This window comes from Suhomyces tanzawaensis, assembly GCF_001661415.1.
Source record: "Suhomyces tanzawaensis NRRL Y-17324 unplaced genomic scaffold CANTAscaffold_10, whole genome shotgun sequence".
NCBI classification, from domain to species: Eukaryota; Fungi; Ascomycota; class Pichiomycetes; order Serinales; family Debaryomycetaceae; genus Suhomyces; species Suhomyces tanzawaensis.
In genome coordinates, this window is record NW_017963645.1 from 229,745 (window position 1) to 251,843 (window position 22,099).

Genomic DNA, 22,099 nt, shown 5'->3' on the forward strand with positions numbered 1-22,099 from the left:
TTGGAAGGTAGACAGTAACATGATTCACGATGTGCATGATCCATCTCATTCTCGTATCTCTCTAGTACAACCTTCGATAGACGTAATGAGTGAAAGTGCCTTGTAAATTAAATAAGCGAGTGGCTTTACAATGCCTATCGCTAGATCACACGGAACTTAGACTTCTAGGGCCACGTTATGAAAGGGCTGTGTGATATCGATTACTCAAAACTATGAATCTAAAAGACTATTATAGAGCATACAAATTAATTATTGTGGAACTACTTTATGTATTAAATTAGATATAACTCTGGCAAAAGATCTCGTGCCGCCTGGGCAGGTACTAGATTATCAACCGATGGCGATAACCTTTTTGCGTACCAATAAATAGATTGATTTAAGGGCAAGGTCCAAATCTATCATCTATCAACTTTGAATATTAAAAAAATACGAAGAACACGAAGATAAAATTAAGTAATTAAAGTCCAGCCATTCAAGTTCTTGGAACTAACAGATAGTGCTAAAGAAAAAGGTAGTTACCCAATAGCAGCCATTCTCACAATCCATCAGAGAGTACGCGAACACTACACCCTTTGGTAGCCAATGATGGGAAAACCTCCGGAAATGAGACTACTATCTCCAAGTCGATATAAGCATGAAGTCAGAGAAATTGTTTGAACTACATTCCATCGAAGTGTAATATTTTTCATCCGGTGCAATATTGGTGAAGCATTGCAAAAAATACCGGGATAATCAGGCCAAAAGCACGCTAGGTAACAACACGAAAGGGTTGGCATTTCTCAAAGGTCTTGGTCGATAGCGTAATAACTTTTTAACTATATTAATGCCCTAAATCACCGAAGCCCACTGGGACCACTCAAAAAATGGCATTTATTGGTTCACAGTGTACTAAGAGTGTTCTTACATCCTCATCTGGCCAGTGGACGACTAGAGATTACGTTTCAGGCACCAGTTGCTATAGGCTAGCATGGGCATGCAGGGAACAAAGTTGCCGAATTAAGTCCGAACAAAAGCCGCAGCCAGCTATTAGATAGGATTGCAATAGATAGGTCGTATGCTTGGGTCCTTAGTAGGGGTATTGAGAAAAATGACTATCCCTTTAAAAAATTATTTGAGGTCTTGACTTTATTTTATCGAGAATAATTTTGAGCTCCAACTCTGCAAACAAAAGAACTTTAGCCATCAAATAGCGAGAAAACGCAATTTGATTATTGTAGAACCAAAAGGCACTTCACCAGGAAATTTGCCAGACACGGGTACTTGACTTCAAGATATTCCATCGGCACTAACCACCGGAAACCAAGGGGTACTGCCTACTACGTCATTTCCAGGTACATCATCTGAACGGGCATTTTCTCGCATGTCTCCAGAATCTCACATCAAAATCTGCGCTTACTCATGCCACCCAAAACAGTCGCCCACTTGCTCTCTCCACGTCCAACGATCGGACATCCTTAGTCACGCCGGGTTTACCCATCCCTTTAACAATGCTGGGTCGATCGCGGAATATGCACGTATTTTTTAGATCCAAGCACGCTGGGACCATATCTGCACCACTAGTAAATCCGCTGCGCAAAAACGGATACTCTTCTCACAGTAATTCAAGAATTGCTCTTCGGTGGGGCCCTCTGGAGTTCCCAACCTGTGCTAGCGAAGAACTTATACCTGCACTGTTCTTCAGCTGCTGCTACGATTCTGTCACCATATTCTAGAGCCTTTCCAACGTCTTGGCCTGTACCGACACCAAGCACGGCTCCTACATCTATTGTCTGGCCCCGATTGTATCAGCAGACAGACAATTAGCAGGAGGAGGGGCATGAGCCCAGAGTTGTGTCCCGCAGAGAGCCAGGCACTTCTAACCTGCGATTGTTGAGGGTGTGCCGTTCCTGAAACACAATTGAACATGAATGGCAGAAGGTGCAGAACACCAAAATATTGCTGCTTGTTCGATTCAGGCGTCTTCTCTAGACGTTATGGTCTTGGCACCATCGCGCATTTCCGGGGTTGGCGTTACCTGCATGAATAGGTTGGGTTTGTTCAAGGAAACCTTTACAGAGCAGGTCAGGGGTGCCCATTTGCATCGTGGACTCTATAGTGGTGCATGGCGACCGTCTGGCCCGGTGTATGGCGAACGGCTTACCTAGTGAAGCCGACTCTTTGTGCGTGTGATGGGGGACGCATGCTGCACCTGTTGCTAAGCAAGGTTACATATCCCGAGCAGTCTTCGCGCATGGCAGGGCTCGTAACGGCGCATAACTTGCGAACTACAGCCAGAACCGCGTTGGCTAGCGTGCAATGCAGGTACCGAGGCCACCCCGAACCGAAGCCAGTCTCCACAAGTGCTGGTACTATGCTCCACCAAATCCCACGAGAGAGCCACGCCCCCTATCCCAGACACCCTTTTCCCGGCGGTCCAGCGCCCACACCCATTTTTAGTCGATCTAGCGGAGAATGCAGAAGCCAATGCAGAAGCCTGGTTGTGGACTCCGCTCCTGGCTGCAATGCGCCCAATGCGGAATCCCCAACGCCGTTTTAAGCGTACCCTTAGTTAGCATCTATTGGATCGTGTGACTGTTGACACCAGCGATGCCGGGGTAATATATATACTATCGATCTGCCCCACCGTGTTTCTACGCTCGAACTCGCCTTTTCACTCGCTTTCCTTCAGGCTTTCCCACCCATACTACCATATCTACCACATCTACCATGGGCATCAAGAACGCCTCTGGCCTCAAAAAGATCTTTCTAGCCTTGGTAGTGGTCAACCTCGTGGGCCTCGCTGCCTACCACCTGCGCACCACCAAAGTCGACCACATCAACTTGCGTCCAGGAGACGAGGAGTACCACCATGTGGAGGATATCAACTACGATGCGCGCATCCAGGAACTCCTCACCAACGCCAAGGAGCCCAATTTAAAAAATCACTTGACGGTGGACTCCAGCATGTTTCTCAACGATACCGCCTCGCCCAGCGCCTGGAGAAACAAGGACACCATTTTCCAGGACCCACGGTTGGCCATCTCGTTGACGTTGAACCACCTTCGTCACCAGTTGGCCGGCAACTCCACGCTCGAGCTCCCGTTCCACTGGGCAGACTGGGTGGACCTCACCTACTTGAACCACGAACTTGAAAAACCGGTGCACGAGCGCATGGACTGTAAGCACGTCAAGGAGTACCTCGAATGCAACAGTAAGGTCGACAGAGCGAGGATATACGACAACGACCAGTATATCAAGTGCATGTCGAACGAGGACGTGTCACCCCGGCTCCTCGCCAAGTACGGGTTTTTGGGACACTCCCAGGTGCCTGGGTACATCTACTACGACTACTCTGACTACAAGACCGATGAAAAATACAGATTGATGCAGGGAAAGACGTTTTTGTTCACCAACTCGCCCAACCCCTACAAGATCATGTTCTTGAACGACCACGGCGAGGATTTGGTGTACAACGTAACGTCCAAGCAGAAAATCATATTCTCAGGGCTCATGAACCAGTATGTTGAGAATAATAGGCTCTCCCGCGGCAAGGTGCTCCTCAACCCCGTGAAGGAGTTCAACGCCTTGGTCCAGGCAGAAGGCCTTACCATTGGCGACAAGACCCAGTACCAGAACTTTTCTGCCGTCAAGGAGTTGACCCCTTCCATGTTCCACTACGGTCGTGGAGACGTCGAGCTGCAGATCTCCCTCTACAAGCGTATGGCTGGGCGTACCGAGCTCGACGTCCTGCAACGGTCGTTCTTAAACTCGCTCGAAAGAAGCAAGGAACACGACTCGGCCAACGAGATAACCTACTTCAAGATGTCATCGATGAGGGTCAATGAAAACAACACAGACAACGGCTGGCACTACGACTGGCGGTTCTTCAACGGTAAACTCGTCGACAACCAAAGAACAAACATTATCTTGGAGAGATTAATGAGAAACTGGTTCAAATTTGCTACCAAGAACGACATGACTTCGTGGATAATGCACGGCCCATTATTGAGCTGGTACTGGAGTGGCCAGATGTTTCCCTACGACAACGACATCGATATCCAGATGCCCGTGGAAGAATTGGTCAAGTTGGGCGAATTGTACAATCAGACTTTGGTGGTGGAGGATCTCAACGAAGGCTACGGCAAGTTCCTCATTGACGTGGGGACCTATATCCACAACAGAGACGTCAGCAAGAGGTCCAACCATATCGACGCCAGATTTATCGATGTCGACTCGGGAATATACATTGATATCACCGGTCTCAGTACCAGCAAGGAAGCAACCCCCAAAAATTACTATAAGAATATCAACGACAGCGAAGACGAGGGCACCATCATGAATGAAGACGAAGAGAAGGAGGTTTACAATGATCGTAGACTTCACTACTACAACTTTGAGCACTTGAGTCCTCTCAAGATGTCTATGTTCAGTGGTGTTCCAACCTATATCCCCAACGAAATTATTCGTCGTTTGAAGTTTGAGTATCCTAGAGGTGGTTTGGTCAGCTACGAGCACAAAGACTGGTATTTCGTTCCAAAGTTACAGAACTGGGTCCATCAGGACCAGTTGTTGAGCGTGGTTGATCCAAACGACTACTTAGAAGGCACTGATGTATCAAAGAATAAGCTCATCACTTTAGCAAAGACGATTAGCGACGAGCAATTGCATGGAATTTTGGCACAAAGTGAACCATTGCAATTGGAATTCAGTCACTCCAAGGGATTGTACGACTTCCACAAGGCCGAACTCAGTTACTTGGTCAAGTACGATCAAGACAAACCAAAAGGACCAAACGATCCCTTAGACAAGCAAGGAAAAATGTTGGACAACTATGAATCTGGCAAGAACGAGGAATACGACGCATTAGTCAAGAAGACTGTCAGGTTGGACAAACCACTTAGAATGTCGCTCTTCGAATACGAGCATCTCAGAGACGTTCCCGCAAAACACAATTAATCAAACCATGCATTTTCACTTCTTAACTTCGACAGCCATTACTATGAATCAATGATCATATCTGTATAATTAGCTCCATATTTAATACCATAATTCAAGCATTAATAGTATACAAAATGATTACGATAGCATGAAAATTATCAAAAGCGTCATAATTAAGCATATTTTATCTAGATTGTAAAGATTGTGTACCAACAGGTTCCCAAGAAATGATCTGTTCGTCAGGGTGCAAAAAAGCCCGTGAGGGTGCAAACAAGATAGTATGATTTTTTGCACCCATTCAATGGCACCAAAATAGGAGATTTCAAAGATAGGAAGAATTTCTTCTGTCAGTTCCTCGTCCTGCGAGTCTATTGTGGTCAAAGCAAATATACTTCCAATAGCACCTTCTAAGGATGAATGTTTTACCGGTTCCGCTCCTAAACTCCATGGAACTTACTTGTGACCAGCTGTTTAATCCTAACAGTTATGAATCAAGCGTCGATTTCGTGGTTCACTACCGTCTAATTGCACCAGTATTGTCTAATTGCACCAGTATTTGTTAAAGAATAGGACAAAACTAAGATGAACCCAAAAAAGTTGATGGAGAGTACCGTTATGGCCGTAAAAAAAGGCAATGCTATATGCACCGACCCTGTAAACGCTTCATCGATATTAAGTCCCTATTCCAGGCCACAGCAAGACAATGCAATACACCTATTGTTCGCGCAGCGTTGGAATATCATTATATCACGACATGTTTTCCACTCCTAGTTGACAAGCTTATCGAACTCTTGCCCAAGCTCGAGTTGGAGTATATCCCGCTTTACTTCCACGCCGTAGCGGTAACCACTGATCTTGCGGTCTTTGGTGAGCACCCGGTGACATGGAATAAACAAGGCTATTCTGTTTGCCCCGACACAGTTTCCAACCACTCTGCTGGAGGTTGGCATCTTCAATGCGCCAGCCAACGTGAAGTAGTCGGTGACAGTTCCAGGCTCAATTTCGAGGAGTTTGTCCCATACTCTGCGCTGGAGGCTGGTTCCAAAGATTATCTTGTACTTAATCTTGGAGATGTCCATGGATTTAGGGTCTTCCATGGCCTCTCTGACTAGGGCGACCGTTTGGTTGATCCTGCTTGCATCCTTTATGAGTGTAGTCGAAGACAACGCGTTGAGTCTGATATGAGTGTGCTTGGAGAAGTCCTTCACCATGAGCAGTTGCAACAGCCCGGTGTTGGTTTTTGAAAGAGTCATATAGTAGAGGGTGCCATCTTTGTCCACGACCACGAGTGCGTGGTAAGAACTGGCAGGCACGGTAGTATAAAAGAGGTTTAGCATGGTGGCAAACGCGTCTTTGGTGATAATTTGAAACTGGATTACTGTAGTGCATATAAGAAAGTAATTATGATGATGATACTAGTACTGTACCTGCAGGAACTCATTAAGTCAGTTCGAATCAAAAGGTATGAACCACGGAGAGGTAACGAGTATTGGAAGAGATGGAATTTTAGAGGAGTAGAGTGGAATTAATTTTTATCGTAGACTAGCGACGGGATTCAGGCAGCTGATGTGAATATTCTGGTGCTTTTTGGGGCAATTTGGACCATTTCGACCACAACGATAGTTAAATTCTCCACCCTGTCTTATTTCTATTCAATTTGCATGGGGAATTCTCTTTTAGCGGGCATAAACATCTCACCACATATGTGGTAAAACGTTAATTCAAGAATCGTCTGTAATCCACATCAGGGCGGAGCAAACAGCATACAGTCCATAGTCATCCAATTTCTATAGTCTTCTTTTTGGAATTTCCTGCCACCTATTGCCTGGGAAATTTTGCGTCTGCAAAATTAATAAATAATGAAATGCAAAGATATGAGGCCGAGGAGACCCTAGGGGTTCTGTTTCAAGTTACCACTGAACTAATCAACTTTGATGCTTAGTAATCGTGAGGTAATTAGGCAGCGTCTTCAGTTGCCCAGCACTAGAGATCGAACTATTTGGTTAGAGAAACCTACAACACATCCACGACTGGTAGGCTTGACTTCTGGGTAAAGTATCCTCAAAGAAGTACTTAAGGGATAGTGTATAGCACTATTTAGCTCCCAAATCCAACACAAGGATCTCAACTGAAACAGCGTTCCCATACAGATTAAAAACTCTCACCAAACATTGCAAAGCCTCTACCGTACTAAAAAACAATCCCAAATCAATTATTTCAGTCGATTTACCTAATAAACCGGCTAACTCGCTGCCTTCTGGAACCAATCATATTCCCTCTCTTTTCTACCAGTTTTGTGAACAACCTCTGCAGGATATCGCCCGGTGATGTTCTAGACGAGGCGTAAACGGACGCTAACCGTTTTCTTACTGATGATCCCATCACGTGACGCCATCTCTCCACAATTCTTGGTATGGCTAATTCACATTCAAACAGTATCATTTGGGTGTCTTATTCTTTCAGAAGCATACTTCGTTCCATTACAAATGGACTCCCATATACTTGACGAGTTTGTCAGCAAAAGGAAGATATCCAAGGATACTATAAGAAGCAAGGAATTTGCCAGTTTTCTCCTTAATTCATATCCTGGCCAGAAGTTCAAGCCATTCGAGGAGCTCCACTACTCGAGAGACAACAGTCTCAGAATCACCAACACCAGTATTTCAGCTCAGGCTTACTGTCCGTCAGATGAGACCGTGGACCTTTCCCTTGGATACAAGACGTACCACAACTACTCGAAACATGCCAATAAAGATGTTGCCAGCATACAATGCAGCAAGCTTTTGGCAGTGAAAGAGTGGGAGCAGTCCCAAAGGAGGAGAATAGACTGCGATATCATCGCTTCGAGAAGAAGCATCCTCGAATTGATGAGTGTGCCATTTTACAACACCAGATTCTTACTCAATATTGTCTATTACGACGACCAGATCTTCATAGAAAGGGTAAAGAACGATAATCAGAAGGTTGATCCAGCAGGAATGTGTGGATACAACTTCGAGGCACACGCAACCCTGAACCCAGTTCCTGCCAGAGATAACAAGCAGAAGTTCAACTGTATGGTCAACCACGAGTTCAAGAGCGTCACAGACGAGAAATATTCGGTTTTGGTTTCATGTGAAGTGGATGCAGTGGAAGACACCCAGTTCGAGAAGTACGATAAATACTCCATACTTGACAACTACATAGAGCTTAAAGCATGGGGACTGGTCAACAGAAGGAAGCTCCAGACGGCATTGATTCAATGCTATCTTGCTGGAGGGAATAGATTGGTATACGGCAAGAGGGACGATGAATTCATGTTGGAAGGTATCCACGAAGTTGATGTGAATGAAAAACTAGGCTTGGAGGATCCCACCACAGAAGAATCTCGTTTTCACAAGGAGTTTTTGGATAAGTGGTTCTCTTTTGTTTTCACGTTTATCATCGAGGCAGTGAGGGATTATGAGAACAAACCCAAGTATGGGCCGTTCCATCTTACTATGAAGTGCGACGACAATCTCACCATCGAAAGAACCCAGGGAAAATTCTTGCCACGTAAGAACTACATCACACCGGACTGGTTCCAGAGTTGGAGAAGATTGCTTCGCAAACAAGTCAATGCCGACAAAATGAAGGCGCTGACGGGAGTTGAAGATGAGAAAACCCCAAGCAAGAAGAAGCATTCCATTGAGTCCACTCTGGCAGAGGACCAACTTATTGCGGGCATTGAGAAGTTAGGAATCAAGATGTAATAGATTGTTCTCTATATATAGGGAACTTTTTTTGGCTTCGTCAACTGAAGTAGTTAATGCTAAGTCAATCACATGTAATGACCTTTCAATCTCGTAGATAACAACACCAAGACTGCTGGCTATTTAACAGGCTACTCAATACTTACAGGGATCTATCGGTAATTCCATGATAGCACAGAATAGTTTTGAGGATTATATCTTTACGAATTTCTCTATGCGAAAGATCTAAGAGATACAAGTAGCCTGATTATCGGATGAATGTGTGCCACCTGACTGTTTTGTCCTAAGATAATAAGTGTCAACAGCCTAAGAAGTAAATACAGCTCTTCCTCTTTATCATAGGGTTCAAATATCTATACTGCTTTGTCATTATGTGTCACAACATAGAGAAATGGCCTCATGTTCAAGAATCTAGTAAGGAGAAGGGAAGTTATAAGGATTTTGGATCCGTAAAAACACATCCTGAATCTTTAAAATAACAGACATCAAAATAAACAGGAGAATTATAATAGTTAATATATTCAGATACTCCCACCTCCGTGGCTGCAACACCCAGCCTACCAAGAATAGTTCTTAACTTCCTTCTATCTAGCCCGATCACGTGACCATATTTCGCAGCCAACACCAGCCAGGAGGATCTGTAACAAGTACATGGTTTACAAGTTCTACTACTTCAGAGAGCAGATTAGGCTGTGATGGACAGTAAAGTCTTAGAATAATACTCGCTGGTAATCGTTGCATTGTATCGTTCTCTTCGCTGTAGCAAATAACTTGGTTCTCTATTGGTACTCTCACCTTGCAACTTTTCCGTTTGTACACCAGGTATAAATTTTGTCTCGCCCTCCTAGAGATTTAGAATCTTTTCTTCATACTATCTTTAGTATAAAATCGAACAAGCTCAAGTAAGAAGTCTACGAAATTAACAACCGATTACTCAAGCATGTTCCGTTACCGTCTTTCCAAGTTCAAGGCAAGTGTCCGTGGCAACAAGAAAGGTGAAGGCCCATTTGTGGCAGTTATTGAGAACCCGTTATTCGTCGATAATTTAAATATTGATAATCTTCGTGAGTTCCCAGAAGATCAATCAACCGATGGAGGGATGCATGATGACCCTCTTGACAATGGTGGATCGAGAAGAAGACTTAGTCTTACCAGAATAAAGCAAGCTATTAAAAGAAAAAGTACAAACACAAAAGCACGCAGTTTGAGAAGATTGAAGGCTATCTTCAGTAATACTTCAGGAAGAGATCCCGAATACAAGCTGCGAGACTCTTCAACATTATCCTCTCAGTTTTCCTATCAAAGTGGTGCTGATTCCAATCGCACTTCAGTTGCTTCAGTATACTCTTCAGGGACAATCCCAAACAGTATCGAATACTACAAGACACCCGTTTACCTTCCAGTAACCTTGGAAAATATCCAGAATGATGATAATGCTTCAGTTTGGTCTATTGACTCAGCATCAGAGAATAGCCAAATCGATGAAGCATCTGAATTTGCTTCCATTAGGGCCATAAAGTCAATTCCAGAGAGAATTGATTCCTCTGGTAGTGCTGAAGTCTGCTCCTTTGACCCAGAACCGGAGATTATCGATGTCAACGAAACTTCTGAATGTGCTTCCAACTCAGCTATGGAGGCGATCCTAGAGAGAATTGGCTCCTCTGGGAGTGCTGAAGTTTGCACTTGTGGATCAGAGCCTGATATTATCCACGTAGAAGAAGCTTCTGATCGTGCTTCCAATTCAGCTGTGAAGCCAATCTCAGAAAGAATTAATTCTTCTGAGGTTGCTGAAGTTTGCTCTTCTACACCAGAGTCTGATATTATCCATGCCGACGAAACTTCTGAATGCGCTTCCACTTTGGATGTGAAGACAATCCTGGAGAGAATCGGTTGTATCGGCACCTCTGAATGTGCATTAGAACCAATACCAGAATTTGAGACTGATCTCAAGAGCAAATTGGAGGAGTTGCTTAAGAAGCAATGGGATAACCAGGAGGAATTAGATCATTTGATGCTAGCTGTTGGCCCAGACCATCCTTCTTACCATCTTGTGAACTCCCATAGGTTGGAAATCGAACTGCAGATATGTGCAATCATTTGCAAGTTAAATCCTGACCAAGCCATGCCTGCCAATCTCCACGAAGAGGATCAGCCAATGGTTCCAGTAGACGAACCTCCACAAACTGAGGCTCAAAATTCGCTTGATAATATCCACAAAGAGGATCAGATAATGGATCAATTCGAAACTGACAGACCAATTGACGGTCAGGATCTGCTTGATTATATTCACAAAGAGGACCCGGGAACCATCCAAAATGAACCTGAATTACCTAGTGAGAATGGTCCACATCCATTTGTACCCAAAGTAAGCCACAAGAAGCATGAACCACGTCTCAACAGAGAAATTAAGGGGTTTATGCATCAAAAGGGCATCGGGAAGGGTATTGAGATGAGAATAAAAACCCTTGAGGCTTCTTGTTAAGCTGGATTGGATCCGTCATCAGTTGCAATGTATTTGTGGTTCCTGTTATGCTATAAAGATTCAATGCCTGTTGAGGTTACTAGTCACCGTGGTATCTGTCTTGGAACATTTACTCGATGCATGCAGAGTTACACTAGGAATTGGGTGATTCCTAAGTGTGTGTAGCGCCATATTGCATGACGAACGAGTAATAGTTTATGGGTAGATTGATCGGGGACACCTTTCTGGTACAGAATCTCCAGGGACACAAACACACTGGTGGCTAACATAAAGTCGATTAGGGATTAGGGTTGGTAAGGGTTTCAGTTTACATCAAGTGATGACAGTAAGGATATCCAGGGTTATGAAGGGTGCTAGTTAGGGTTGCTAATTATGGTTGGGTTGGTTTAGTATATTGGTTTAGGGTCGAAAGGTATAATGGCTATTAATAAATGATATCGTTCCAAATGTAGGTCGGTGGAGCTAATAAGTGATTCATCGTCTTTGAGCTACTCAGCTAGTTTTGCAGATCTTGATGGGGATCTTGCTGGGCCTAGTCTCACTGTACTTAATTCTTGTGTGGATTGTACACAACATATGATTAATGGGTAGGTATTGACTTGCAACCAACCATCGACACTGGACTATGCTGAAGTTATATTGGTTGGTATATCAATGCTTATTCTGTGGGATTATCTGACTAGTGAATATCAAATTTAAGAATACTACTTTGCAGCAGATTGGCTGCTAGCACATCATAGAGATAAATAGAGAAAATTGGCTTTGGAAGAGTCCAAGTCAAGGTTAAAGACTCATGTCATGGGCGACAACTAGCACATGACAAAGTTATGATAGTATGTGTATTGCCATAAGATATTATCTCCACAGACGATAAACTGTCTGAGTCCTTAAAACACTCTTTAAGTATCACCAGTTCTTTCCATGACAAGTCTCCCCAGGAGAATAGTTCGTCCTGAATCCACCAGCACATCCCATGTGGTAAGGGGAGCAAGAGATTATACAGTACTAGTTACTCATAAGTCATATTATTTGATTATTCTAATGGGTTTCAGGCCATCTAAAGATGAGATTATTTGAAGACTTGATTAACAAGGCATTTTCGAAATATTATATAATGGTCAACGTTGATTCCTAAAGAAAGGTCACCATTCTCCTTGGCAACATCATGGGCCGATTAACAAACATGGTACGCTAACAATCCACGAATAATTTTTGGAAGGTCTATTTAACAAGCCTGGAGTTCGTACATTCGCTGAATTCAACTGGTTTGGTGCTTATCCTTACTTGCAGCACTTTCTGTCTTCGTCGTCGTTGCAAGTGAGTGGCTCATTATAAGAAAAGGCGAGCTTGCCGAAGAGAGCACCCAAGATACACGAGATAATGATGTACCCATTGTAGTACATGAACAACAACATAATGATATAGGATAATCCCCACTCCACCGTGTACAATACAGATCTGAGAACATGCTCTAAAGGACTGGGAACAAGGTCGTTAGGCTGGCTGAAAAATAACCATTTGTGTGAAAGGGTGTAAATGTATGGATTTGGACTGGAACCAAGAGGCGATGGGTATGACTTGGTCTTGGAGTCTTCCGATGAAGTGTCCACGACGTTGAGTGCTTGCTGACGACGACGAGCCACGATGGCGTTGTCTAATTCACGACAGAACCTGTGCAACCACTGGGCTGCGAAAACGAGGAAGAACACACCAATACAAGAGCCGGCAAAAGCACCTTTGGACTTGACATGCCACGATCTGGCAATGAAACAGGAGTCAACAGTATACCAGTTCCACAACATCGAGATCTTACAGGCGTGGGCTGGCTTGGCCATGCCTCCCATGCCTCCCATGTCCATCTTGCTGACGGCATCAAAAGCACCAAAATCGGGAATTGGATCGTAGGAAATAGCGGACATTGGTAGAGTGGAAAATGAGTTGCTACATCTCTAGGAGGGTTCTAGCCACCCTATTTATACAAAAAACCAAGCTAGAGATTAGAAAAATCATATCTAGAAAACTTAAATGTTAAATTGGCGAGCATTTAAATTTACCATTCTTATCATATACGACTGCTGGAACAGCAAATTAAAGTGCTCATGGTATGGAAAATTGCTTGATATCTTGGCAATTACGAGAGGATGGTACGATGTTGGAGAGCCGGGACAGGTCTGATGTAACACAAATCATACCAGAAAGCCCATCTATCTGTCAGGTGGATCGCTAAAAGAACCCGGTGATGTTTCTGGTGTTCATGCTAGCGGACCCCTCGGTGGTACGGATTGGAAACGAAGCAGCTGAAACTAACAACATCCTGCCAGTGAATCCAATATTACTGGAGAAATAGATGTCTTTTTCTAGATACCCGACTCCGGTAAAGTAATTTAGAATCCAGGGTCCATGTGTGCGATTTGGCACTGAAACGAGACTCGCAAATGAAGCATTTGCTCATCTACCTAGACGATAATATCCCTTTTGTTCTGAAGCTTAGTATATTAGATCTGAGGCTCATTATGTAGATCTGAGGCTTATGTGAAGATCGAGAGATGGCGTATCAGGGTCCAGAGGGTCTATTTCAGGCTTTTATTTGCTCAAGGTTAGGGAAAGTGTATATTCAAAGGTCATTATATGGCAGTATCTCCACCAAAGGTCATAATTGGCTTCATAGCTACGATGTTCGTTATTGGGAGGCTAATCTCCAGGGCATTATTATCATTACTCAGGCATCTGTGGATTCTCGGGGTATTTCTCCTTCATGTAAAAAGTAGGGCTCTTCCGAGCATTGACATCAAAATCTCATACCCGCATTAGGAATCAGGCCATCATCACCAGTTCAGGACCACATTTCATAGGATCTCTAGTTCATAGGTTCTCTAGTTCATAAGTTCTCACCAGTTCTCACCAACTCTCACCAGTTCTCACCAGTTCTCACCAACTCTCACCAACTCTCACCAGTTCGTCTCACCAGTTCGTCTCACCAGTTCGTCTCACCAGTTCTCCAGTTCTCTCCGTCTCTCCAGTTCTCCAGTTCTCTCTATCTCTCCAGTCTCTCCACTTCTCTCCGTCTCCATCTCCCTCGCCTCACCCTACAATCCGCGTGATGTGCTGGTGGTCGAGACAGAGCTTGCCTATCATGTCTTTGTGCTCCTCCATGAAGTGGTGGTACTGCAACTGGGCGCACTTCTGGTTAACATTATTTTCGATGGAAATGAGCTTATTCACAAACAGGTCTATGCCTACGCTTTCACTCACGGCATGCTCCGGTGCCACGCACTCCACCTGATGGTGGACAAAGCTGATAACTCGAAACCCGATGGGGTTTGGACACATCACGCAGTACACTTTTATGATGAGCATATGTTCGTCTAGCACCGCGAGGTCTCCTGGAGTGTAGTTGATGAGCATGTTGGTGTCATCTTGCAATGCTGGATGGTGAGCCAGGAGCTGGGTGTGGCACTGGTTGCAGATGATGGCCGAGGGTTGTTGGATGGGACTAATAGGAGGGATGGACGGCATCATGGTCTGGATGTGATAAGAACAGACGCAATAGAGTGATGGAAGGAAGGAACCCCCACGCTATTTAAACTGGTGTTCGTATCTTCGTAGCATGGGCAAGCCTACATGGCCACTCGTAAACGAGCAGAGGGGTACTGCGGCAGTTATTCCGTAGTCTCCGCAGCAGGACCACAGTGCGTAATACGAGAAGGTCTGGAGATAAGAATTGCCTTTTTGGGAGAGCCATGGGCGTGGGGGACTGGAATGTCTATCTGGGGGAAGGTGAAATCTGTCATACTAATAGAATGCTACTCTGATGTGGCTGGGAATATAATATTCTGGGATTATTGCAATTCTCTGGGAGATGACCCGGAGTACTGAAATAGCCATGAAATAGCCATGGAACCATCTCTGATCCTGAAAATCACCATCCGATCCTGCATCTCCTCCTGCTGAATCCTCTCCTCCACGATACTCATCTTACCATTCCCTGCCCAAAGCCATTTTTGCCTGACAATTCCTACCCATACACCCGAAACCTCCACATCCCCCCACTCCTCCTCATCGCTAGGATCATTATCGTATGCTACAATCGGTGCCCAAAAAATACTTCTAGACCCGAGGGGCACTGCTTCGTATGCTGCCGCTTGCTGTGGACGATGCCGGCTCGTATTCGCCGATTGCAACATGGTGGTTTCCGGAACCACGCCCACAACCCATGGGGGCTCCATGCAGCAGTTTACGAACCGCGCGGGGGGAAGGATAATCACGTGACTCAACACTACCAGCAGTCACATGCACGACACGTGAGGGTTCCAATAATCATAGCACCATATCACGTGGCACTGCCCAACCACTCAATAGCAGGTTTGCTATTACCAACGACTTCCCCATACACTCATCACTATTCCGAGCCCACCACCTTCTCTTCCCAGGAAAAGCTATTCTTTCGTGTTTAACCCCTACAAAAGCGAACACAACGGCTCAGACGCACAGCAACGCACAGCAACGGTTCCAGGTGTCAAATCACAGCCAGGCAATAACACCAGAAGATCAAGAATAGACTCGCACTAACCAGAGATCTACTCCAGTACTGCACTATTAGCCAGAATCACCCAGAACTAGTGTTCCAGATACCAATAGGCTTCACCAGATAATACTCACAGTATTCTAGAACTCAGATTCAAATTCACAAAATCGAAGATCACATTATGACCAGTCCCTCCAACCCCGTCACCCTCTCGCCAGCCCACTTGGCCCACTTGAACGCCACGCTTCTGGGTCTCGAACCCCACGAAATCATCAGATGGGCCTACATCACGTTCCCGCGACTCTACCAGACCACTGCATTTGGCCTCACGGGACTAGTCACCGTGGACATCATTGCCAAGCTCACACGCGAGCTCCAGGCCCCACAACACATTATTGACTTGATCTTCATCGATACCCTCTACCATTTCCCCCAGACTTACGATTTGGTGGCCAGTGTCCAGCAGAAGTATCACCCCAAAATCCACACCTACTCACCCAAAGGCACTTCTTCCGAGCAGGAGTTTGTTGCCAAGCATGGCGACCAGCTTTGGGAGTCCAACGACAGCTTGTACGATTTTTTGGTAAAGGTAGAGCCGGCACAGCGTGCCTACAAAGACCTCCAGGTGGCTGCGGTGCTCACAGGAAGACGCAAGTCCCAGGGAGGAGCGCGAGGCCTGTTACCAGTCGTGGAGTACGAAGAGGCGACGGGGATCTACAAGATCAACCCGTTGTGCGAGTGGGATTTTGCGCGGGTCAAGCAGTATGTGGACACCCACACTGTGCCGTACAATGTTCTTTTGGATTTGGGGTATAAGTCCATTGGCGACTGGCACTCCACGGTGGCTGTGGCAGAAGGTGAGGACGAGAGAGCAGGACGCTGGAAGGGCCAGGCCAAGACGGAGTGTGGCATTCACGTAACCTCGCAGTTTTCGCAGTATCTCCAGGGGACGAAGACGTGAGCTGGTGGAGTTCGCCAGTTTGCACTTTGCACTCGGTTCGTAACCAGTCGTTACTCCAGTACCTCGCTTCCCCAACTTGCTTTCCACCTACAGTGATTGATGTGGTTTGAAAATACATGGAAATTCAGCAAAAATTCGTTTTCAACCACAGCTTCTGAAAAGTTATCATTTCCCTGAAGAGTTAATGCTCTGAAGAGTTTTCCTGCGCATGGTGGGTGTCCAGGACACGCCATGCCGCAGTTCCACACTAGCCTTGGGCCAATGCCCAGAATATAGATTATCCATGGATAAATAGACGTTCGCACGGAATTGGTGTAGTGAGTCACAGAGAATATTGTAGGTAGGTAGTGTTAAAGATAACATTAGAATAGATTCTCTATGAATAAGGGCCAATTATGGCTGTGGGGTGGATGTATTGATCTCCTGTTCATTGGTCGGACTAGATAAGAGTGGAAGAGGATATTAGCCAAAACTAGTGTAGGGGACGGGCGGAGAGAGTTTCTCTTGCCAAATCCCACTGGCAGAGAACGCAGGTGCTCCTCTTTAGGGGCCAACACTAGCATCAGAAATTCCGTTTTCCGTCTATTAGAAATCCACTGTAAGGACAGGATGAGTCTCTCTAGCCAAAACGGCCAATGGGGCGGAAAGTGCCTGTTGCCAAATCTAGCAATGGTCACGGAATAGACAGTCTCTTTGGGGACGCTTAAACTAAAGCACCGGCCGACAAGATCGGGACGGAAATCGAGAGTTCCGTCTTTGTGGGGATGCGCACCGATAGCCAGTCGTTGATGGGGGAAAGTAAGGTTATTGGAGAATGACAGGTAGATATAAAGGAATGGGACAAGAGATAGGCAAGAAATGGCAGAAATATTGGAAGCCATAACCCACTACTACATCTTTCGTAGCTACTACACCTATCGTAGCTGGCCCAGCTATTGTAGCCACCCAACCATTACCCCTACCTGCCATGCCGGCCGATTGCATAGTATAGTTCCTATCACCAAATTCCGCGCCTGATTCGGCCCAACAAATTCCGCGCCAGCTACTTAACCCTCCTCCTTCCCAGCCCTATCTCACCATCCTCTCCATGTTGTACGAACTAGCACTCCAACTCGCACACCTCGTGCTCAGCCAGCCGTGGCAATGTCTCACTGCAGTGTGGGCAGGCGTGCTTGCCTACTACTTCGTGGTGTACCCGTTGATGCTCTCGCCCTTGCGACACATTCCAGGGCCCTACCTCAACCGAGTGTCAGTTCTTCGAGCATTGCACGGCCAGCGCGCACGCTCGTGGATTTCCTCGGTGCACCAGCTCCACTTGCAGTACGGGAATGTGGTGGTAGTAGCACCAAATGAGATTAGTGTCAATGGAGACCCCAAATATCTCCACGATATCTATGTGAAGAACTTCCCCAAATCGCAGTTCTATGGCCAGTTTGGCAACCACGGCCACCCCAACATGTTCTCCAGCTTGGCCAACGACGTGCACTTGCGGTACAAACGGGTGTTGACTGCGTTGTATAGCAAGCTGGCTATCTTCTCGCCCAAGAACACCACCCGCGCAAACCTTGTGGAGAAAATCGGCCAGTTGGTGCAGGCGGTGGACGACTCCTCGGTGTCGGGACGGGCTCCCGACGTGATTAACGCACGGTGCGTGCACAACGAGCACGGCAAGGGCCACGCCAGCCAGGACGGGCGGTGGTTCAACCGTCTGGGGAAGCGCACCAACCTAGGCATCGATGTGTACTCATTATTTGCGTCGTTGGCGATGGACGTGGTGCTGGCGTTCGAGCTCGGTGCTTCCAACGGCACCGACTTGTTGTTGCGTCCCGACAAGCGCCACATCATCATCAGCCACCGCCAGGTGGCTCTGATGGGGTTCTGGACCACCTTGATGCCCCGGCTCTGGAACTGGGCTGCTGGCACCACTATTTTGCAGGCCGCGCAAAAAATCGAGGCCTGGCAGCTCTCTATCTATTCCCACGCGGAAAACAACGTGCCAGCGGTGCCAGCCACCGCCAACGTGTCCACATTGGAAGCGTTGAAGAAGCATGGCTACAAGGAGCGTGCAGCCTACTCGTTCTTGTCGGATAACATCTTTGCAGGCCACGAAACCACCGCCATCCAGCTCACTTACTTGACTTACGAATTGTCGCGGCCTGCGAATCTCGCGAAACAGCAGCGGCTTGTGGACGGGTTGCGCGAGGCGTTTGGGGTTCCTGGCAGTAGCGACGCCGTGATTGACGACTTGGAAAGAGTCGATACCTTGCCGTACTTGAACGCGTTGCTTGACGAGAACTCGCGGGTGCACACCTCTATTCCAGGCGCTGAGCCTAGGGTGGTGGACCGTCCCTACCTGGTGACGGTGCGCGGGGGCCGCACCGTTGCTCTCCCTAGAGGTACCACCATCTCGTGCCAGCCTTACTCGGTGCACCGCCAGCGCGAGGTTTTTCCCGATGCTTACCTGTTCATTCCCGAGCGGTGGCTCGCATACGAAGGCGAGCCTGAAGACGAGTTCCGGGCCCGTATCAAGCGCCAGACCAAGTTCATGATGCCGTTTGGCAAGGGTGTTCGCATGTGCCTCGGTATGAACTTGGCTTTGATCGAAATGAAGTTGGCAGTGGCCAACCTCTACTGGCACTACCAGTCGCGGTTGTGCAGCGACTGGTGCGAAATTAGCGGCCGCGCTAGCGAGGGTCCCGCTAACCCCATCGGAATGGGTGAGAGCTCTCAGGGCAGGAACACCACCGATGAGGAGAAGATGGTGATGGTGGACACCTACACCACACGGCCGTTGAACGACGAGTGCTGGTTGGAGTGGTATCGCCACGGGGAGGTGGTGCAGTGAAGCACAAGCTGAACAACAACTGCATGGTCAGTTGCTGATCAGTCGATACGGTGAAAGCCAGCAAACAGGGATCAATATCCATGGGGAATGTGTCCACCCGGTCATCATTGAAAACCAGCAATGTACTCACCAGTTCCTGAAATCACCTGGTTGGCCACCACTATCCAGTATTCAACTGGCAAGTTGAATATTTGCCCCGGTGTGGCCTACCATACGACAGCAAATATGTATTTGGTATAGCTGGTTCGAATCTACGTTGTTTAACCAGTTTTGTTTTACACGGTATTAAGAACTGGTTGGCTTTCCTGGCCCAAAAGACCAATACGGACTTCCTAGAACCACCTGGCCCAGAATTCAGTTCCGAACGGCCAGTCTTCAATCTGGTAGGGCTGACGCCTATCTTCGTTGGTTGGTCCAGTACTTCAATTTTGTGGATTCTTCGCTGGAATATCCCAAAACTGTCAAGCTGGCCATTAGTCCAGTTCTTCAGTACGCTGGAGTCCACGCTTCCATCCTATCACCTGGCTATCGTCCAGCACCTGCTAGCTCCCCTCGCACTGACATAGACATAAATCCGATGCATATAATCACACATGTACTTGCGCGCGCATGCCGAACCAGATGACACCCTGCAGCACTCGGAACGGTCACCAACCGAACCATCCGTGGCTGCCACGCCCACACAACCTGCTACGCATCTGCATACAACCTCCATGCAACCTGCCACGCAACCTGCCACGCCACCTCCCACACCACCCGTGGTGGCGCTATTTATAGTGCCCGTTTTATCCGGGGATCTGGCTATCCGCTGCCTGCATATCGCCCCGGATTTGATTTGCCAGCAATCGAACCCACTCCTCAAAAACCCACCAGTGCCAGGCTGTTGTTACCACAATCGCCTCGTGTTCTCGTAATTATACCCACACTTCGCCACTGACGACAGTCTAGATTCGTGACGGCATTATAAGTAGTGGAGACTCGCACATTCATTGAGTAGACAGTCCATCATCGAAACCCCTCAATTTGGTTCAGACAAAAGTCTACCAGACTCAATTACCAGATCCAGCAGTCTTTTGCAAGACAGCAGTGCTCAGACAAAAGTCTCTGCAGACAATTAGCTGTCAGCTCATTACCACAGTCGTGGAGACCATCGCCAGCACAACTGGGTCGAATTAGCTCCAACTGACGTCAAATCACTGCTCCACTGACACTCAAACCACAGCTTCAGCATACTGCCTCGAAGCTGAGATCAGAACATCCTCTAAGCAAAACCGTCTCCTTCTTTGGACCACCGAGCCACTCCTTCCATAGTCTAAGAGAAGTCTTCAGCAAGTCTAAGTCTTCAGCCGGTCTACGTCTTCAGCAAGTCTAACCATCCGCACTCCAGCCTCGGGCGAACAGCACGAACCAGCTTCCGATAACCTATCAGCTTCACCAGTTGCCTTACCACTTCACCAGCACTCTTATCAATACTCTCCACCCTATGCTCCCGTTCGCAGTCCCCTACCCCCCCGAACAAATCGGCTACTGGGGCCCCCCCACCGCGACCATCGACTGGTGCGAGGAAAACTACGTGGTGTCGCACTACATCGCTGAGGCCCTCAATACCACCACCAACGCGGTGTTCATGGCATTGGCCTCGTTCTACATCTACCAGACCTACGCCAACAAGCTCGAGTTCCGCTTCGTGTTGACGGGCCTCGGCTTCCTCTTGGTGGGAATCGGCTCCTGGTTGTTCCACATGACCTTGAGATACCAGTACCAGTTGTTGGACGAGTTGCCCATGATCTATGCCACCTGTATTCCGTTCTGGTCGGTGTACAGCGAGGGGCGCTCGCGCCACCAAGCTGCGTGGGTGGGTGTCGCTACCGCCACGGGCGCGCTCGTACTAACCGCAGTATACCTCTGGCTCCAGGACCCTACCTTCCACCAGGCTGCCTATGGGCTCTTGAACGCTGCCATCATCTACAAGGCGCACCTGCTTGCGCTGGCTCACGTCCCCGACGCCATGGCTCGCAAGGATTTGAATCGTTGTGCCGTGCTGGGTATCGGATTCTTTGGTTTGGGCTACGTGTTGTGGAACATGGACATCCATTTGTGCTCCTTGGTGCGTGGTGTTAGACGCAGCTGGGGAATGCCCTACGGCTTCGTGCTAGAGGGCCACGGATGGTGGCACATTTTCACTGGCACAGGGGTGTATTTCTGCGTGATCTACTTGGAGTTCTTGCGCACCTTTTTGAACGGTACGGATCGGTACTACGAGTTCAAGACGGTCTGGGGGCTTCCCATCGTGTCGTTGGTGGACAGGGAGGGCTTGAAGCGGCACCAGGCCGTCAAGGGCTTGGCTGAGCACGACGAGAGCTACAGCGAGTCCCGGCAGTGATGAATGTCCTACATTTCTGGTGTCGTGAACTGAACCTGAAATAGTTGGTACAGATTGATCCTTTGAGCCTGAAAGTCCAAATCTCGGAAGATAGACAGAATTGATAGACTCAGGAAGTGCTATGATTCATACCTATTCCGGATGTTGGACGTTCCCAGTGAAATTTGGATGCCCTTTAACCAAGTGCCCAGAATCAACCCTTGCAAGTAGCCAGAACCTACCCTACGGCTTGGACCCTGTTTTTCAGGACCAGCC

At 47.2% G+C, this 22,099-nt stretch overlaps 10 protein-coding genes across 10 annotated transcripts; 7 read left to right on the forward strand and 3 right to left on the reverse strand.

Annotated features, from left to right (window-relative positions):
* Positions 1-863: 863 nt before the first annotated feature.
* Positions 864-1,034, forward strand: CANTADRAFT_92581 (uncharacterized protein; the record flags this gene model as incomplete). The annotated part of the gene is made up of 1 exon (XM_020211962.1): positions 864-1,034. The coding sequence occupies one exon, from the start codon at positions 864-866 to the stop codon at positions 1,032-1,034; it is 171 nt and encodes a 56-aa protein (XP_020061826.1).
* A 1,534-nt stretch (positions 1,035-2,568) lies between these two features.
* CANTADRAFT_27725 (uncharacterized protein) lies at positions 2,569-5,088 on the forward strand. Its single transcript, XM_020208199.1, has one exon. It carries the CDS (start codon positions 2,707-2,709, stop codon positions 4,933-4,935), a length of 2,229 nt encoding a protein of 742 aa, XP_020061827.1. The 5' UTR covers positions 2,569-2,706; the 3' UTR covers positions 4,936-5,088.
* A 596-nt stretch (positions 5,089-5,684) lies between these two features.
* On the reverse strand, positions 5,685-6,254 carry CANTADRAFT_8595 (methylated-DNA--protein-cysteine methyltransferase; the record flags this gene model as incomplete). Its single annotated transcript, XM_020211316.1, has 1 exon — positions 5,685-6,254. The coding sequence occupies one exon, from the start codon at positions 6,252-6,254 to the stop codon at positions 5,685-5,687; it is 570 nt and encodes a 189-aa protein (XP_020061828.1).
* A 1,112-nt stretch (positions 6,255-7,366) lies between these two features.
* Positions 7,367-8,736, forward strand: CANTADRAFT_27726 (uncharacterized protein). The gene has a single exon (XM_020208200.1). The coding sequence runs from the start codon at positions 7,404-7,406 to the stop codon at positions 8,646-8,648; it is 1,245 nt and encodes a 414-aa protein (XP_020061829.1). The 5' UTR covers positions 7,367-7,403; the 3' UTR covers positions 8,649-8,736.
* An 852-nt stretch (positions 8,737-9,588) lies between these two features.
* On the forward strand, positions 9,589-11,130 carry CANTADRAFT_8597 (uncharacterized protein; the record flags this gene model as incomplete). The annotated part of the gene is made up of 1 exon (XM_020211318.1): positions 9,589-11,130. One exon carries the CDS (start codon positions 9,589-9,591, stop codon positions 11,128-11,130), a length of 1,542 nt encoding a protein of 513 aa, XP_020061830.1.
* A 1,280-nt stretch (positions 11,131-12,410) lies between these two features.
* Positions 12,411-12,989, reverse strand: CANTADRAFT_92585 (copper transporter family protein; the record flags this gene model as incomplete). The annotated part of the gene is made up of 1 exon (XM_020211963.1): positions 12,411-12,989. The coding sequence occupies one exon, from the start codon at positions 12,987-12,989 to the stop codon at positions 12,411-12,413; it is 579 nt and encodes a 192-aa protein (XP_020061831.1).
* A 1,222-nt stretch (positions 12,990-14,211) lies between these two features.
* On the reverse strand, positions 14,212-14,646 carry CANTADRAFT_24283 (uncharacterized protein; the record flags this gene model as incomplete). Its single annotated transcript, XM_020207071.1, has 1 exon — positions 14,212-14,646. The coding sequence occupies one exon, from the start codon at positions 14,644-14,646 to the stop codon at positions 14,212-14,214; it is 435 nt and encodes a 144-aa protein (XP_020061832.1).
* A 1,190-nt stretch (positions 14,647-15,836) lies between these two features.
* MET16 (phosphoadenylyl-sulfate reductase (thioredoxin)) lies at positions 15,837-16,616 on the forward strand (the record flags this gene model as incomplete). The annotated part of the gene is made up of 1 exon (XM_020207072.1): positions 15,837-16,616. The coding sequence occupies one exon, from the start codon at positions 15,837-15,839 to the stop codon at positions 16,614-16,616; it is 780 nt and encodes a 259-aa protein (XP_020061833.1).
* Positions 16,617-17,817: 1,201 nt separating this feature from the next.
* On the forward strand, positions 17,818-19,461 carry CANTADRAFT_92587 (uncharacterized protein; the record flags this gene model as incomplete). Its single annotated transcript, XM_020211964.1, has 2 exons — positions 17,818-18,228; positions 18,334-19,461. 2 exons carry the CDS (start codon positions 17,818-17,820, stop codon positions 19,459-19,461), a joined length of 1,539 nt encoding a protein of 512 aa, XP_020061834.1.
* Positions 19,462-20,944: 1,483 nt separating this feature from the next.
* YDC1 (alkaline dihydroceramidase) lies at positions 20,945-21,844 on the forward strand (the record flags this gene model as incomplete). Its single annotated transcript, XM_020211319.1, has 1 exon — positions 20,945-21,844. One exon carries the CDS (start codon positions 20,945-20,947, stop codon positions 21,842-21,844), a length of 900 nt encoding a protein of 299 aa, XP_020061835.1.
* Positions 21,845-22,099: the final 255 nt, after the last annotated feature.

Coding starts and splice junctions, on each gene's coding strand:
- CANTADRAFT_27725 (XM_020208199.1), top strand. CDS start 2,707: ATGGGCATCAAGAACGCCTCTGGCCTCAAAAAGATCTTTCTAGCCTTG.
- CANTADRAFT_27726 (XM_020208200.1), top strand. CDS start 7,404: ATGGACTCCCATATACTTGACGAGTTTGTCAGCAAAAGGAAGATATCC.